Consider the following 18,347-nt stretch of genomic DNA (forward strand, 5'->3'; position numbering starts at 1 on the left):
TATATATATATATATATATATATATATATATATATATATATATATATATATATATATATATATATATATATATATATATGGTATAGTGCCCAAGCAGAGAGGTTGCTTTCCATCATAGCAGAAGCATTCTATCTCTTTATCAAAACCATAGCCAGAGGCAAATAGTTTAGTGGCTTGGATGGTAATAAGATGCACGATTTCTCTTCTGAGTGATCCTCCTTTGTTATGGAAAGAGATGACGTTTTTAACTTAGAGTGAGGTGAACTGGGGTGTTGGGATGTTGAGGATAGAGGAAAGGATGTGAACGATTATTTCAGAAAGTAGGTCAGAAGAATTGACCGGCAGTGCTAAAAGTCCTAATTTCCAAGTGCAGTCAGCAAAGCTGATAGTTTTTCTTATCATAGTCTCCTTCCCAGATACCGTTCAGGGCAGGTGGAGTTACATTCAATCAGGGTTAGTGTTTTGCCAAGGGAGTCTGACAAAGAAAAGGATAAGGGAGCAGTGGTTCCATATAAGGAGGGATTGTAGCAACAGACCATGGATTCTTAGCAGAATGATGAAGTTAAGGAAATGAGGGGGTTTATGGACAGTGAGACAGTGGTGGGGTTGGTGGATTGGAGGGTCACCAACTCCAAATTATGGAGTAAGGAGAGTAGAGTGACAAAGCTGAAAAAATAAAATATGGTAGCTAGGGCAAAGATCAGGGGGCTTAAAGTTGATTTTGGGTGTAGTACAGTGTTCGGAAGCAGGTGACCAAGTCACGAAGGAGAATAAGATCGTTTGAAGTAATACCAGGGTCCTGGCAAACCACTCAAGGAGAACTACACAATCATCTTTTCTAGATGGCTATGATAGAGACGGATGGCTTTGATAGAGCTTTACTAAGTCAGCTCACCGTTGCTCAGAAAAAAGTCCTGGGAAATGAAGTTCAAGAAGCAAAATTGGCTCTTTAGTCTTTATTTACTAAGAAGTCGGGGGACGTTTCAAAATGTATCGTGAATCTGATGAGAATCATGCATTTCCATGTTGTGCGTGGATATTATGTGTATTATGCATGTGTGTGTAAATCTAATGAAAACCATGCAGAACTGTAGGTGAAGAGCTTTGTCTGTAGCATGAGTGATTGCCATGGTTATTCTTAAGAGTGGATGGGGCAAGGGACGAGCTATGTAATGGTTCTTAGGGAAGGAGCACAGATTTAGGAAGAAAGGCAGGTAAAAGTTAGAGGAAAGGGTTTGTCTTAAAATAAATCTTGCCTATGGCTTCAATGGATCCTTCCAGCACCACCCAGGGTTTTTCCTAGCAAGGCAAATCCTGCCAACTCCCAGTGCTCGAAGAGCTTCTGAGCCTCGAGTCCAGTGCAGGGGAAGAGGTCACTGAGTGACCCTGCAAGCCGAGAAGACACATAACGAGGTCGGAAGTAGACTTTTACCTGACAGATGAGAGAGAACACTGGCAAGGTCATTTAAAGGACATTAGTGCGTCTAATGTGAGATGAGATTCGAGAACAGATAAAGGTTCATCTCAACTTACCTTTCCTCATTTTACAGATTTCTCCTGACTCCGTGGATTACTTAGGGGCTTCAGAACATCAAATCGTGTTCCTGGCACTGCTAATAGTAAGAATACATTTCCATTTAGATGTTCTTGTATGAGGGGGACACATTTGTTTGCTTAGCATTAAGTTAAAAAGTTTAACTTTGGCACTTGAAAACACAGTATTTTAGGCATCTAAAGCAACACACACACACATACACACTTTAAAATTTGGACCGTTATTTTTATAACAATCATTTGACATGGAGTTTAGAGCCCAAATTCTCAATGGTGTGATTAGTCCTGGTACCAACTTACTCCTGTCTTGTCTGTTGTGGCTTCTCTGAAGAGCTAGCTCTGAGAGTTTCACTGGACATTAAAAGATTGTCTTTCAGATTTGTCAAAATGTTATCAGATCTTTCTTTGTACAGATCAACTCTTTATATACAGTCAAACTCCTTAAATAAATTCCAGTATTGAACTTTTTGTTTTTTATGGTGATTTCTAACACTGATTCTTTTTTTCTCCCCTTAGCCTTACCTTCATTTTTGCATTTTCGTTTTTGTTCTCTGGTGTCTGGAAGTGAACTTTAGAAAGAAATCAATGAGAAAAGATCCCGTGTTCAGGTAGAGAAAATTCAAATATGATTTCATGTTTTATTTTAATACTCATTGTTTAAAAATATTTTAAAATGCTTAAGCTAATTAAGTAAAAATTACTGCACAGGATTTTTTTTTTAGGAATTGTGTGGTGTACAAAATTATTCTAATTCATGATACTTTAATGAGCTTACAATCTAGGGAGGGAAACCACATTAACACACATGAGACACTGAAAAATTAAGGAATACCATAATTTCACTGACATACTAAAAGAAAGTTCTATATGAAAGATAAAATCTTTAAAATAATGGGTAAATATAGATAAACAATTGGTAAGTGTAGCCAGTCCAGGAAGGTAGAAAAAAGCAGAAGTTGATATAAATGCCACCTTGCTATAGATTTGAGAAGACAGCTGGAAAGAACTTAAAGGTTTGTACTGGAAGATAATGAAAAATTAAATTAAAGCTAAATTTTGGAGGGTTTTGGAGTACAGAAGCATAGGGAAGACTTTGCAAATTACATAATGGGAATTTGTTTTTCAGGGTTATAGTTTGGGTAAGAAAAGCTACACATTACAAAACCAAATTACATAATGGGAAATCAAGACAGCTATGTTTTGGAAACCTCATCTAACTCACAAAATATGAATCCAGTTCAAGTGTAAAGTAGGTAGTAGGGCAGGAGCATGACAAGGTGACAGCCGTATTTTAGGAAATCGGCAGACATCAGCCATTTGCGATGGCAGGAAGGAGGGAGATGAGCCTCAGCAGTAATCAGTGGTAGGGGTGAGGAAGGAAAGAACTGGGTGGATCCAGTCCAGAAGGAGTGATTCTAAACATATCTCTAAGAAGTGACAGTGCTCCCTTGCTGGTGATAACGTGTCCTGGATTTTTCTGGGATGCCTCTCAAATTCCAAATGTTTCAATCCACAGTTCTCTCAAAGTCCTCAGAATTCCAAAATACCTGTGCCAAAATTATGGTTCCTAGATGCCTTTCTCACACAACTGTGCCCCCAAATCGTTTGCCAGAGAGTATGTCCTGTTTTATTTATTTTTTAAAGAAGTCACAACAGACGAAGAAAAGTAAAACTAGGGAAAAAGCAAGGGTAGCAGCATTTGACTTGTTGATGGAAACCAGACTCTTTGCAAGGCAGATGGCGCAGAGCCGAAAAATGGGAGTTACATTGTTCTCAGAGTGAATGTAATTACATAATTGAGAGCAGTCTACAGCAAGCTCATTATTTTTGCTGCAAGTTTTTCAACTGGAGACCAGTTATTCTCACACTGTTTTGATTTTAGAATTTCCCCAAGAAGCAGTGGCATTTTCCCAAACCCAGAAGAACCCGAAGGAGAGGATGAAGATGTTCAGATAGAAAGAAGGAGAACCACAAACGCTAGGACCACCGCAGACTTTGAGGTAGAACGATGAACAACGTTCATCTGAATATTTTTGAAAAACACTTTGCGGTTCTTCTGTCCTTACAGAGTTCATTCCTTGACTTTGCTGAATATGCAGTGTCCCCAGAGATAGGGGAACAATGGAATACACACCCATACCCACAGGCAGAGACTTCTTAATTCCTTTTTCAGGGTTGTAGTTTGGGTAAGAAAAGCTACACATTACAAAACCTAAGGAAGTAAGACTTTGTGAGTTTCATGGACTGAGTAAAGCTTATTGCAAGATGAGAGAGTCCATCTGAGATGTATGTATGTGTGCGTGTGTGAATGTGTCTGAACAGTCCCTTTTGGTGGATGTCTCTGTTCCTGCTTTCTGAGAAAGGTCAAGCATAGATCACACAATACGATACAAATGTTATTTCCCTGCAGGAATATAGATTGGGAGAGTTCACTCGAACATGGCAGTTTCTGGGGAAAGAACTTGTCTGAGTCATGATTCTGTACAGGGGAAAATGTGGTTGTAGGGAATGTGGAGCATTCACTCATTTCAAGGTAAGAATAAAGCCCCACCATTATTTTCTCGTCTCTACAGAAACCCGTCATCATTGCTAGCTGTCTGCGGAAGGAATATACAGGCAAGAAGAAAGACTGCTTCACTAAGAGGAAGAAAAAAGTGGCCATAAGAAATGTCTCTTTCTGTGTTAAAAAAGGTTGGAGACCCTAGATTTAATGTTTAAAGCTATCTTGACCTCCTGAGACGAGGTCTTTGGGAGGGAATAATAGTATCTGAATGGGGGCCATCTGTTGATAATCGTGAAAGGCAGCCTGTCACCCACGGGCAGAACCCTCCTGCTTAAAAGCCTTGGTTATGATAACATTGTTTTCTCTTGGTCTGAGAAGACAGTTCTGTCTGTTCTGTTGAAATAGGCAAACAAACAAAAAAAGAACTGAAAAAAAAAAAAAAAAAGAAGGCCGTCTTTCTGTTAAAAAGGATGCTGTAGCTTTCGAAGGAGTATCGTTAATTTCACAACAGGAATGCACCCGAGAGGAACTCATTGGGGCACACCAGTGCAGTCTCTATTCTAAAGAACACATTTTGGGGAAGTGTCCATTAAATGCGACAGACTTGAGATCAAAATTTGTTTCCGTTCCAGCATCTTAGTGGCTGTGTGACGATGGGTACATTATGTATACTCCTTCCCCCTCAGCTTCTTTGCCTATAGAATGAAGCCAGTAACAACCCCTATTTGTGCGTATGTGTGTGTGTGTGAAGAACAGATGAGTTAATACATCGGTGCACTCGACAGAGAGCCTGACACATCACGAGTCCTCCAGGAGTATTTGCCTCTATGTTTATTGTAATTATTTGACGTTATAATTCTAAGCATACCTGTTTCTTTCAGGTGAAGTTATAGGACTCTTAGGACACAGTGGAGCTGGCAAAAGTACAACTATTAAGATGATAACTGGGGATACAAATCCAACCGCAGGACAGGTCAGTAAACCACACAGAAATAGGGTCCTTCATGCTGCCTTGAACAAGCTCTAACCTGTGAACGTTGATGATAGTCTCAAAAATACACAAATGATCCTTTCTGATGAATTCATTGAGTTAGGCATAGAATGAGAGGATGAGTTAAAAACTTCTCACCTTAATTCCAAAACGAGTCGGTGCCGAAAAGCACGCTGTTGTTACTGACACCATATGTTCCATTGGATGAAAAGTAGTGACATTAAAAGGAAATGTTTTGGTAAAGCTGAATACTAGCTTTATTCTGGTCAGGGGTCTTTGGGGTTTTTTACTTTTTATTTTTTGACTTATGGATCCTGAGAATTTGTTGAATTAAATTGCTAAGATCTGAGATTTATTCAGAAAAGAGAGATCATAGATTGGTGGGGGAGAGAGAAAAAAAAGATTGTCTAAATTCCCAATCAAAAACCAGAATGGTGGGGCGCCTGGGTGGTTCAGTGGGTTGAGCCGCTGCCTTCGGCTCAGGTCATGATCTCAGGGTCCTGGGATCGAGTCCCATATCGGGCTCTCTGCTCAGCCGGGAGCCTGCTTCCCTCTCTCTCTCTCTCTTTCTCTGCCTGCCTCTCCGTCTACTTATGATCTCTCTCTCTGTCAAATAAATAAATAAAATCTTAAAAAAAAAAAAAAACTAGAATGGTATGTGAATGGCGCTTGGCGGTACATCTAGACCAAGTGGGATAAAATGATGGACAGACGTCCTCAGGGACCACAACACTGAGGAGGAGCTGCTGCTAACGTTTGACGGAAGGTTGAGGGCAGAGGGAGTGGCCATGAAGAGAGATTTTCTAGCAGTGTGGATTGCAACAGAGGTTTCCAAATTGTCTCTCCTCACATAGCAGACAGAACGGCCCATAAAAGAGGCCACTGAGATCATGTCACTCTCCTGCTTATCATCCTTCAGTTAGAATTGATCCAAAACCTTTAGCATGGCCAAAAAAAGGCCCTGGGAGATCTGGGCTCTGCTCACTTCTTGCTGACTTTGGCCTTTGGTCATTGTCCTTCTGTAGCACCTTCCATTGGCTACAGTGTTTCTCCTTCGGCTTTGCACTTAGTTACTCCTTCTTGTCACTTTGAAATTTACCTCCCCAAAAGGACTTTCCCTGATTCTACTCATGGCAACCTTGGATCCTCCTTTCTTATTCTTTATCCCATTTATTGCCTCGACAGTATTAAGCAAGGGCTATAATTCATCCCCATATGGATCTAGTTGCTTTTTTTTTTCTTAAGATTTTTTATTTATTTATTTGAGAGAGAGACAGTGAGAGAGAGAACATGAGCGAGGAGAAGGTCAGAGAGAGAAGCAGACTCCCCACAGAGCTGGGAGCCCGATGCGGGACTCGATCCCAGGACTCCGGGATCATGACCTGAGCCGAAGACAGTCGTCCAACCAACTGAGCCACCCAGGCGTCCGGATCTAGTTGCTTTTATTTTCCATTTCTCTCTCTAGAGTGAACGCTCTGTGAGCCCACATTAACTAGTTCTTTTCTCCACTGTATTTGGAAAAGACAGCATAGCGTTGAGGTCAAAGGCTTGGAGTCTGAAGGCAGAGTCCAGCTTTAACCCCCAGATTTACCTTGGGTGACCTTCTGCAAGCTTTTAAACTCTAAATCAGTTTCTAAAAGTGATACTTGAGTCATATAGGGTTTTTCTAAGGATAAAGTAATTCAAAACACACAAACTGCTTAGATCCTAGCACATAGTAAACACTGGTACACATCACTTATTTATATTATCGTAAAGCACTGTGATTGGCTCATAAAAATAATAAATGCTATTTATTAGTATTTATTGGTTTTATGTGCCAGACTAGTGACAAGGACCTTTCATTTATTATCTTTAGTTCAGGCTTTCTTAAGCTTGGTGCTGGTAACATTTTGGGGTAGCCGTTTTTTGCATGTGTGGAGGACTGTCCCATGTGGCATGCCTGGCCTCTCGCCGTGTGATCCCAGCAGCAACCAATGTACCAACCACAAACATCTCCAGACATTACCAAATGTCCTCTGGGAGGAAGATCGCCCCTGATTGAGAAGCGCTGCCATTTTTAATGCTCACAATAAACTTGTGCAACAGACCCTATAATTATAACTCATTTAACATTGGGGAGATAGAACCTTCAATGAGTGTCTACTCCTTTGAACATTGAGATCAGCGAGGGAAGTCAAACATCGAAAACCCAGTAAGCCACCCTGAAGCCAACCAGGGTAACGGACTTGGAAACAAACCCAAAGAGGTATAAGACAATGTGGAATAGCTTCCTTTTGATTTATTGAGGTTTATGTTTTGTTTTGTTTTGTTTGTTTTTTACCATCTTTCTTCTACAGTTAAGTGATCACTGATTTACATTTGTACTCTTGGCAGCCATGCGTGTAAGATGAGAACATCACTGAATTTTGCACTCATGTGCCCATACACATGTATACACAATTTTGGACTGAATGCGAAAATGAACTTTCTGTACAGGTGATTTTGAAAGGGAGCAGTGAAGGGGATTCCCTCGGGTTCCTGGGATACTGTCCTCAGGAGAACGTGCTCTGGCCCAACCTGTCAGTGAGGGAACATCTGGAGGTCTTCGCCGCCATCAAAGGGTTGGAGAAAGGGGACGCCACAGTCAGCATCATATGGTACATGGCGGGAGACACACACGTTCTCCACTGGGGGAATATGATAGAAATAACATTCACAGAGAATTAAGAAAGGGAGATTCTAACTGATGACGCCACACCTGTGGGAAAAGACTTAGCTATCAAGAAGCCTGTTGTATTTTCACATGTTAAAACTAGAGAGAACAATTTTATTGATTATTCTTAATATGGAATATTAGTCCATATTAGTCATTGAAAAATATGAACTTGACCACTATAAAAAGCTCCTAAGGCATCCTAGGTGGTTTCAGTTGTATGATCATTCAGGATACTCTTTTTAAAACGTCTCTAATGTACTGTTTGTTCTGATTTGCCCATCCCCCACACACATTCCCCTTAGTGTGTGGTTAATGTGGATGGACCCACTGTGTCTCCTCCAGGTTGGCGGATGCACTCAAGCTGCAGGACCAGCTGAAGCAGCCTGTGAAGGCTTTATCCGAGGGAATAAAGAGGAAGGTAAGAGGGGGGCTCAGCATCACTCTGTGTACCCCAGGTCAGTGCCAGACTCGCTGTCCCTCTCATTGCAGCTCTGCTTCGCACTGAGCATCCTGGGAAACCCATCGGTGGTGCTTCTGGATGAGCCCTCCACCGGCATGGACCCCGAGGGGCAGCTGCAAATGTGGTGAGGGGACGTCATGAGTCATCCCAAGGGAACTTGTGAGCCCTATAACAACTGATCTTCAAAATTGTGGTTTATGCAATATTCAAGGGGGAGAACTCTGATGCCCCTATCACAGTCAATTTTTATTAGGAAGAAAAGGATAATTCTAACACCATAATCCTCTTAAAAATCTTGTTTTCATGATAGATCTTTGGGAGATGCATGGCCCATTTTTATACTCAACCATGTCAATTTATTATTCAGTTTCAAAGATTTTATTTATTTGACAGACAGAGATCACAAGTAGGCAGAGAGGCAGTTGGCGGGGGTGGGGGGGGGCAGGGTCCCTGCTGAGCAGAGAGCCTGATGCAGGGCTCGATCCCAGGACCCTGAGATCATGACCTGAGCCAAAAGCAGAGGCTTAACCCACTGAGCCACCCAGGCGCCCCCAGTTTCAATTTCTACAGCATCACCTGATACACAGTTCTTAGGAGGAAAAAAAAATCTCAAATTCTTAGGACTATACAGAAATCTGCGGTTTTGTACTTTAGGGCTTAATGCGATTTTTTTATCATGCTTTTAAATAAGTGTTGTTTCTCATTATCTTTCTCCCTACTGCTCTCTCAAACATATTCTTGGAACTCAGCATTATTCTAAATGAACTCTTACGCAATATCATCTTCTACCTTCAGTACCAGGCATGTTCTGAATTAGATACTCTACCCAATAGTCTGGGTATTTACATGACATTCTCCCTCCAAAAATCATTTCTTTGTCTAAGTCAAATTCACTAGTTGTTTCCTCTGTGCCTGTGAAAGGTGTTTCAAAGTCTTCTCATCTTATCTTGAGCATTCCCAGCAGCTAACATTGTCCCTGACCTCGCTTTAGGCAGGCAATCCGGGCCACCTTTAGGAACACGGAGAGGGGCGCCCTCTTGACCACCCACTACATGGCAGAGGCTGAGGCCGTGTGTGACCGCGTGGCCATCATGGTGTCTGGAAGGCTGAGGTGGGTGCCCATTTGAACCCACCCTTGGCCCCCCAGAGGGCCCTGAGCAAAGACGTTGCATTGCACAGGGTTATCGCTGGCAGGGGCTGGGGTGACTGGCTACTCCCGCTCGGCACGGCCCTGGCCTCCTGGGGCTGAGAGTCCACGGCAATCCCTCTGTCTTCTCCTTCTCTTCCTTGACTTCATCCTCGTCCTACCTCCAGGTGTATTGGTTCCATACAACACCTGAAAAGCAAATTTGGGAAAGATTATCTGCTCGAGTTGAAGGTGAAGAACCCCGCCCAGGTGGAGCCCCTCCACTGTGAAATTCTGAGACTTTTCCCCCAGGCTGCTCGGCAGGAAAGGTAAGGACAGGTGTTGGCTTGTTTCATCTTTTTGTTTTTCTATTATGGCGAAGAGAAATAAAAGCTTTACTTGATCATTCTTTTGTTGCTGTTATTGCTAACTTTACGATAATTGTGACTGAATTCATTAATTAGAGACTACCTCTAATTAATTAATTGTGATTTTATTTATTGATTAATTATTAAAGAAAGGCCCAATTCAAAGGGAATTTCCTTCCACAGGAGGGAAATAAGAGAGCATAGTACTGATTGGGAACTGATTGTTGTAAGGGAATTCAGATTCCTGGTGGCTCTATCATGTGCCAGGACCTAAGGCATGCATGGACCTGGGTCATCCGGATCCTTTCTAGAGGGTAAAAACACACCCATTAAATGTGACCACTTGTCTAAAGTCGAGACCCAGTGCCAGGCATCAGTAAAAGCTCAGTGAGCGGTGGTTCTTAGCATTATTATTATTATTATTTGTAATGGCACTTGAGGTTATTTCAATCATGCCAAATCCTAGCAGTGAAGCCAAGAGCTGATTTTAGTTCTTTGTACTTAAATGCTATTCTCTTCTCTCAAAGGAAGAAGGATGATAAGTAATCCTGCCCCTTCCCTTCTTGGGGTACTGCTCGTCTCCTCTGTCTCCCATTCCTCCTGAGAGTAAAAGGGAGCCTTACTGTGAGAGCCTCCCCTTGCTTCTGCTTGAGTCAAGTGACTTCTTGTTGATTAAAGAACATTCCCACTACCACAGTGTCCATGGGTCTGTAGACTCGTACATTGAAACAAATTGTTGGTGACATTGTTGCTGCTTTTTAGACATGCACCCGTCCAGGGTTGTCTTCTTGTAAGGTGGGACTCAGTCTCCCTCTCCTTTCTTCACAGGTACTCCTCCCTGATGGTCTATAAGTTGCCCGTCAAGGACGTGTGTCCTTTATCGCAAGCTTTCTTCAAATTAGAGATAGGTAAGAGTGACGGTGGAAGATAGGACTCCAGAAAACTGAGAAATTCAAATCTTGCATAAAGCCAGTGTAAGAGGTACATGGGCATGAAATTACGCTGTTACACCAGAAATAAATTATTAAGACTTTCAATCCATGGTTCTCAACCACGAGTGATTTGGTAGTGTCCGTGGCTATCTTTGGTTGTCACAAGTGGGGTTGAAGTTGGGGAGTTCAAATGGTATCTTGTGGGTCAAGGCCAGGGGTGATGCTAAACATCCCACAGTGTACACAGGTCAGCTCCCTCCTGCAGCAAAGAAGGATCAGACCAGAATGTCATTAGTGCCAAGGTTGAGAAGTTGGGACCTAATTGAATGAGACTCTAGAAGGAAGAGATCTTTGGCATTTGGAGCTGATTCATTAAAAAAAAAAAAAAGGCATTTGTTTTTGTCTGTATGTACATTTGTTTTTGTCTGTATGTACTCTTTGATAGTGTTGAATGTTGATTAGGCGGTCCATGTCTGTTGAGGTGGGCTAACCCATCTCTAGAGTCTTGGATTGTGATCTTTGTATACTGCATTGATGTATCAGTATACAAAGCTCTGATTTTGCCTATCACACCAGTGTATAGAATCTGATAAAAAGCTGAACCCCCCATCCTTCTCTCTCTCTCTCTCTTTTTTTTTTTTTTTTTAAGTAGGCTCCACACACAGAGTGGAGCCCAACATAGGAGTTGAACTTAGCACTCTGAGATCAAGACATAGGCTGAAATCAAGAGTCCGACCCTCCACCAGCTGAGCCACCCAGGTGCCCTCTCCCCCTCTTCTTGATTTGTGCTTTCTTACTTGTCACCTGTCAGTCTTTAGAAGCCCTAGACATTCTAGTTCTTAGAGAAGTGCTTCTCCTTGATACAAGGTTACGATTGCCCCAGATAGCTTTTCTTTTTTACTTTCTCCTCCTGCTGGTCACCTTTGCTCTAGGGTCCATGTAACCATTTTCCACGGTTGTCATTCTGGCCTAGTGACCAATTTTGTAACAACTTTCACCATCGTGGCCTAATGACCAATTTTGCATCATTCCCGTGGGAAGGATTCCCACAACCGTTTCAGATCAACATGAAGTGTTTTATGACCAATTAGGAGCAGGGGGGGAGATATTCCAGAAAGGGCTGTGTCTCTAGAGTACAGGAGTCCTTTCTTCAGAGCCTTCTAATGTTTCTGCTTTTAAACATGTTCCCTCCCACCTCAGATTCCTTCTGCTGGGTTTCATTTGCTAAAACTAAAGTTCTGCTTAGGAGATGGTGGGGGGAACCCTAACTTTTTATCACAGTTGTCTACTCCACTGTGTGGTAGAAATGTAAGTTAGCATTTTTTTTTTTCCCTCCAGCTGTTAGGTGAGACACAGTTATCTTCTCAGCTGAAGCACAGCTAAATGAGGTAGGCCCCATAGTGTGGGAGCACAGTACATGCCCCTGACAATTCCTGTGTCCTGCTATATTGGCTCATTCTCCTGTAGCATCAGATCACTTTGGGGGTATAGCAAACTGCAACAGAACTCCACCCTCATGAGCCCATTCCAGGTCAACATTGCTTAATGCTTGGAGACTTGAAAGTAGGGAGATGGGTGGGTTGGATTTCGCTCCTTCTTATCTTATTCCCTCCTCTGCTCATCTGCTGATATTTTGAGCCTCTTTGGTGCAGAGTGTAAGGGGAGAGAAGACGAGATAGTATGACAGCAAAGCTTGATTTGCTCATTAGAGCTGGACTATGGCATGAGGTCTTCTGTGCAGAGAGGAGTTCCTTGAAGATTCCCTCTCCCCTCCTATCTGGAATTTCTGACGAAAGCTTCTACTCTGAGGTGGGAGATGCCTTCTCCTCCTGGTCTCTTGGTCTCTTGCAGCCCCAGGGCCACTTCTTGGAATTCTCTTCCCTTTCCAAGAGATCTCTTAGAGGACCTCCCATTGGATGCAGAGGCTTGGCCTCTCCAAACTCTGAAAGTACAGGGCCATCACTGTGCACAATTGTTGACATGTTCCCAGACTTGAGGCAAGGACCCAATCCCATGTTCCCAGGTTGCAGACCAATCCCACCGCATCCTCTGTCCACTGAGAGGAGAAAGGAAATGCCACAGCAATGTGACAACTGCCCACAAGAAACCTTTGCTTTCTAGTCTCACCTCTCAGTTCATTATTTTTTTCATCTTATGCATCTGCATGTTTGGGGATGTTATTCACAATCCACACTGTTAACAGACGGTCAAACTAGGATAATTTGGCAACTTTTGGTTTAGGCAGGGACCATTTGCCAAGGGACAAGGCACTGTGTGATGTCCCCAGGCTAGACACAGCAGAAGTGTTGACGTTCTCAGGTCTAAAGGGACTAAGAAAGGAAGCGGTGGCTAGAACCCAGGAGTAGAATCATGTAGAATTTGTGATCTTGTGAGAAGCAGTGACTTTCGGTCAAGGGTCAAAGTTGAGGAGGGAGTGAAGGAGTAATGGCTTTGACCTCCCCCCTCTCTCCTCTCTCCCTTCTAATGAGCCACCACTGGTGGAAACCACCAGAAAGAACCTCTTAAGTCAGCCAGTGGAGCAAAGAGCAGAGTAGAGAGGTTGAAGGCAGATATCGAGGTATGGTAGCATCCTAGAGCAGATAGAAGAGGGAACGTCTCTCCACTCAGCCTGTATAGGTGGTCTGGGACCTCACACCTTGTTTTCCAGTCTGGGGTGCCCCTGCCCAAACTCTAAGATAATGAGAGAGTATTTCCATCCTGTTGCAAGACCACAGGGTGAATTTGCCTTTCCATATTTAGCATATGTGCTGCCTAAGCGAGCACATATCTCAGACAGATCTAGTCCGAGAGTATTTATTACCTTATCTTGCATATTTAAAATCTATTGATATGTAGATTTTGTGCATAACTTGGTAAAACTCTCCAAATTAAAAATAGATGAACTCCTAATGTCTGTCCGTCCTTCTGCAGTTAAACAGAGCTTCGACCTGGAGGAGTACAGCCTCTCCCAGTCCACCCTGGAGCAGGTGGGTCGGTGTGAGTGACTCTGTTTCATCCGGGCACTATAAAGGGACACCGTGTGCATACGCCTTGCACTCACTCAGAGCGACAGAAGGCAGTGTCACCTCTCTCTCTCCATTTCTTGTCCATCTCAGGTTTTCCTGGAGCTCTCCAAGGAGCAGGAGCTGGATGACTTTGATGAAGAACTTGACTCTTCGGTGAAGTGGAAGCTCCTCCCACAGGAAGACCCTTGAAGTCCCAATTACCCTATTTTTAAAAAAATCTTAGGCCTCTTTTTAAATATAATGTTTTATATCATTAATATATCTGATCTCAAATAGGATACAAAATGCTTTTGGAATTCATGTCACCATTTTTCTCAATAACATGACGTCTATCAGGACTAAGGAGAAAAATCAGTGAGAACAGTCTTGAAACGGACCATGGGGGCCTCTGTGCCAACAACTAAACCCCACATGTCAGAGGGAAGTAAATTAAAAATGCATTTGTTACAAAATGTTTGGGTTTCTCAAGATGATACAGAGATTTGCTTTATTTTTATTTGATATTTGAACATCAAAATATTGAATATTTTCTTATCCTTTTGAATGAAGTAAGGACAAAGTAAGACCTAATCTTGATGTAGGGGGCAGAGAGCCAGTGATTACAGAATAACATGGTATTTGCTTTTTTGTTTTTTAGTTTTTATTTAAATTCCAATTAGTTAACATACAGTGTAATATTAACTTCAGCTGTACAATACGGTGACACAGCGCTTTCGAACAACATGTGCCGCTCAACCCCACAAGTATTTGCTTTCTGTAATTCAGAGTTTGTTTTGTTCTTTTTTTTTCAGCTTATTCATAATACATGGTTTTTCCTTTTCTGTCATTTTTCACATTTTATATTGTATAGTCTATGTTCTGTCTGTTGTGACTATCAAGGAATTTGAAAACCTGTTAAAATAAGTAATTTCAGTAAGAATTTGAATAATCAAGTTGATGGAAGTTTAAAAATGACGTATCTCACAATTTTGAAACATACTTATGATTTGATAGGTTTTCTTATGATGTAAGGGTATAGCAGATCTTAATTTCTCATGTTGATGTGTCTTATGACTTCTTTAAAATCTGTGCAATATACTTGTATATTCTTATTTAGGTAAGTTTTTTTGTTGTTGTTCTTGCTACTGTTGTTGTTGTTAGCTCTTATGGACTGAATTGAGTTCTCCCAAAATTCATAGGTTAAAGCCCCAAAGTCCAGTGTGGTTGTATTTGGAGATAGGGCCTTTAATGAGTCAGAAGTTCAGTGAGGTCAGAAGATTAGGGCCTTAATCCAATAGCACTGGTATCTTTATAAAAAGGGAATGAGATCCCCTATCTCTGTGCACTCACAGGGTAAAGATCCCATGAGAACACAGCGAGCTGGCTACCCACAAGCCAGGAAGAGAGACATCACCAGAAACCAAGTTTTCTGACACCTGGCCTGGGAGTCACTATTGGGAGATGAGTTGTCTGCAGAGCTCCAGGACCATGCAGGACCGAGTCATGAAACACAGAGCTATGCAGAGTGCAACACAAAACCAAAAAAATGAAACCCATACAACACACTGTGGTTTTGAGCTGCTGAGGTTACGGAAACAGTGGGGTTGTTTGTTACAACAGACAGTCAATGTTACATTAACTAACTCAGATCATGCCAGGAAATGGGTGGGGACAAAACCCTGGAGTATTTCTTGATGGAATTGCCAAAGACTATTCTAAGCAGCCTGTTCCCAGTCCTTGCCTGAATCTACTCTAACAGCATGACCCTTCCTTCACTTTCAACCCATTTCTGCCACACCATCCTCAAAGTATAGGCAAACAACAGTAACTTCCAACCCAAGACGGGATGCCTCTGGGTGAGTCTACCCTTCTTTGTATTGTGAAAATCCAAGAAGGGATGACCTGAGATATACAAAGTTATACTGAGTGAATGTTTGGAGTATTTGAAGTCGAAAGTAAGAATAAGTTATTCCAATGGATTATTAAATGAAAACATCACAGTTATTATGAATAAGTAATTTTAATGAGTGGATTTATTTTTTTCATCCTAGCTGTGCTTTTCTCAACAACGGCACTGTTAATGTTTTGTGCCAGATAATTCTTTGTTGGGGGAGGGAGAAAGGAGAGGCTATCCTGTGTATTGTAGAATATTCAATGGCAATTCTGATCTGTACCCAGTAGCAATCGCCACCTGAGTGTGACAATCAAAACGTCTCCAGATATTCTCTAAATCAAATTATACGTCCTTAAATCGACTGCTTGGTAATTTTATGATCTTGGAGCAAAGTAAAAAATGAATTAAAGACAGTGGGTCTTGTTCCTTTGGAGGTATTGGCATGTTGCGTTAAATACTCTGGACTAAACTATAAAAAGTGTTCATTTTGAAGAAATCTGAAAACTTGCAATAAAAATGGCCAATAATACATTTTAAAATTTGCAGGTGCTGGAGTAACTTCTGTTTGAAGTTTATGTCTCCTTGAACTCTTTAAAGGGAGCACAAGCCTCAGGAACGTGTTGCACGAGGGTCTGTGAATGATCTCCGTGAGGGAAATGAAGAACCATGCAAACTGTTGGGTCCCAAAGCAGTGGAACCTCTGAAAAAGCAAATGTGGCAAAGAGCATTGAAAGCTAAATGAGGCAGGTTTTTTCCAGGCGCCTGGAAAAAATATATATTAATGATAATAGAAAGATTATTAGAAGTCTTAGTATGTGACTGGCTCAATTGGTTAAGAATCTGACTCTTGATTTTGGTTCAGGTCATGGTCTCAAGGTCATGAGATTGAGTCCCACATCAATTTCCACACTCTGTGTGGAGTCTGCTTGAGATTCTCTCTCTCCTTCTCCCTCTGCCCTTCCCCCCACTCATATGCTCTCCCCGCCCCAAAATAAATAAATCGTCAAAAAAAATAAAGTGTGGAAGGAATATACAAAGGAATTCATAATACGAATAGAAAGCCTGAAAATGAGAGGGAAACAGAAAAAAAATCCATGAAGAAGAAAAGAACTTAAGTAAATGGTGTTGTGACAGCTTGATAAATATACAAGAAAAAGATAGACCCCCACCTTGTGCCTCTCACACACACACACACATACACACACACACACACACACACACACACATACGCAAGTGGATTCAAGAGAAAATGTGACAAATGAAACTACAGAATGGTTGGAAGGAAATATAGAAGAATATATTTTGACTTCCAGAAAGGAAAGTTGTTCCTAAAACAGGACACACAGAGACACACAATCATAGAGTAAAAATTATAATGTTCAATCACAACCAAATTAAAACTTCAGTACAACAAAAGAGATGATAAACAAAATTAAGATAAAAAAAGTTGAAGAGCTGAAAAGAAGTTGTCTGAAACAAAAAAGGAAACAGATTATCCAGAATAAAGATCTCCTAAAAATACATTCATTTTTTTCTTTATTTATTTTTAAAGATTGTATTTATTCATTCAAGAAAGAGAGGACACAAGTAGGCAGAGAGGCAGGCAAAGGGAGAGGGAGAAGCAGGCTCCCTGCTCAGCAGGGAGCCCAATGCAGGACTCGATCCTAGGACCCTGAGATCATGACCTGAGCCAAAGACAGATGCTTAACCCACTGAGCCACCCAGGCGCCACCAAAATATGTTAGTTTTAAAAGTCAAATAGGAAGGTGAGCAGATGATACAAAAGGAGAACTCACAAAAGAAGAAAGCTGACTGAGAAGATACTTGACTTCTTTGGAAAGCAAGGGAAGAGAGCCTCAGAGAGCAACGAAATACTGTATATTCATATCAGATGGGCAGAGAGAATGGCAATATTCAGCATTGCAGTGGATATAAGAAAGTAAGTTCTCATAGTTCAGGTGGGAAAAGAGAGAACTTTGAGGATGTGGACACACACACACACACACACACACACTCATACCCAGCAAATCTACAATTTCTCTTCTAGGTCCTTCCCCTAGACATATTCTCACATGCATTAAGGGTCTGCGTTATTCTAAACATAATCCTTACATTGATTGTCAAGAGGCACAGAAGCCTCCCAACTCAAAATTCTGGTAAGTTTTCTTTTTTGCCACTGCAGTATTTTCAAACAAAGTGAGGATTATGCTTTCATCACAAGGAAAAGAGAATCTGCGAATTTCCCCACATCAATGTAGTATCAACAAAATAACCTCGGAGAATCAACAAAATACCACTTAAATTGTGTTAGATAAATCAGTTTCTGAAGATTGGTACTTATCAGTGTATTAACATGACTAAGCATTATGGAGAATCTGTTAGATTGCAACTGTATTAATATGTATTTATGGGAACAAGAGACATGAACTTTTTTTTTGAGAGACAGAGAACATGTGAGTGGGGGGAGGGGCAGAGGGAGAAGGACAGAGAGAATCTCAAGCAGACTCCACACAGAGTGTGGAGCCCAACGTGGGGCTCAATCTCATGACCCAATCCATGACCTGAACCAAAATCAAGAGTCAGATTCTTAACCAACTGAGCCAGTCACATACTGAGACTTCTTATAATCTTTCTATTATCATTTATATATATATATATATTTTTTTTTTTTTCCACATGAGCTTTTAGGGTTGTTAGGACATAACAGAAGCAGTAGAAGCAAATCCATTAGGATATTAATGGGAGACACACAACCAAGTGCAGGACAGGTAGTTAGATGAGATGAATAATATGCAATCTAAAATACAAGGATAAAG

At 41.5% G+C, this 18,347-nt stretch overlaps 1 protein-coding gene across 1 annotated transcript in view; it reads left to right on the forward strand.

Annotated features, from left to right (window-relative positions):
- The window catches only part of ABCA9 (ATP binding cassette subfamily A member 9), a 64,732-nt gene extending 49,978 nt beyond the window's left edge, over positions 1-14,754 (forward strand). The window contains exons 27-39 of the mRNA XM_059378412.1: positions 1,551-1,619; positions 2,071-2,162; positions 3,437-3,554; positions 4,128-4,245; positions 4,939-5,030; positions 7,527-7,687; positions 8,089-8,164; positions 8,236-8,330; positions 9,198-9,317; positions 9,521-9,661; positions 10,529-10,608; positions 13,564-13,619; positions 13,749-14,754. Coding sequence (XP_059234395.1) covers positions 1,551-1,619; positions 2,071-2,162; positions 3,437-3,554; positions 4,128-4,245; positions 4,939-5,030; positions 7,527-7,687; positions 8,089-8,164; positions 8,236-8,330; positions 9,198-9,317; positions 9,521-9,661; positions 10,529-10,608; positions 13,564-13,619; positions 13,749-13,847 — 1,317 coding nt within the window. The 3' untranslated portion in view covers positions 13,848-14,754. The remainder of the gene's footprint in view (positions 1-1,550; positions 1,620-2,070; positions 2,163-3,436; positions 3,555-4,127; positions 4,246-4,938; positions 5,031-7,526; positions 7,688-8,088; positions 8,165-8,235; positions 8,331-9,197; positions 9,318-9,520; positions 9,662-10,528; positions 10,609-13,563; positions 13,620-13,748) is intronic.
- The last annotated feature ends 3,593 nt before the right edge of the window (positions 14,755-18,347 follow it).

This window comes from Mustela nigripes, chromosome 16, assembly GCF_022355385.1.
Source record: "Mustela nigripes isolate SB6536 chromosome 16, MUSNIG.SB6536, whole genome shotgun sequence".
In the NCBI taxonomy this organism is placed as follows: Eukaryota; Metazoa; Chordata; class Mammalia; order Carnivora; family Mustelidae; genus Mustela; species Mustela nigripes.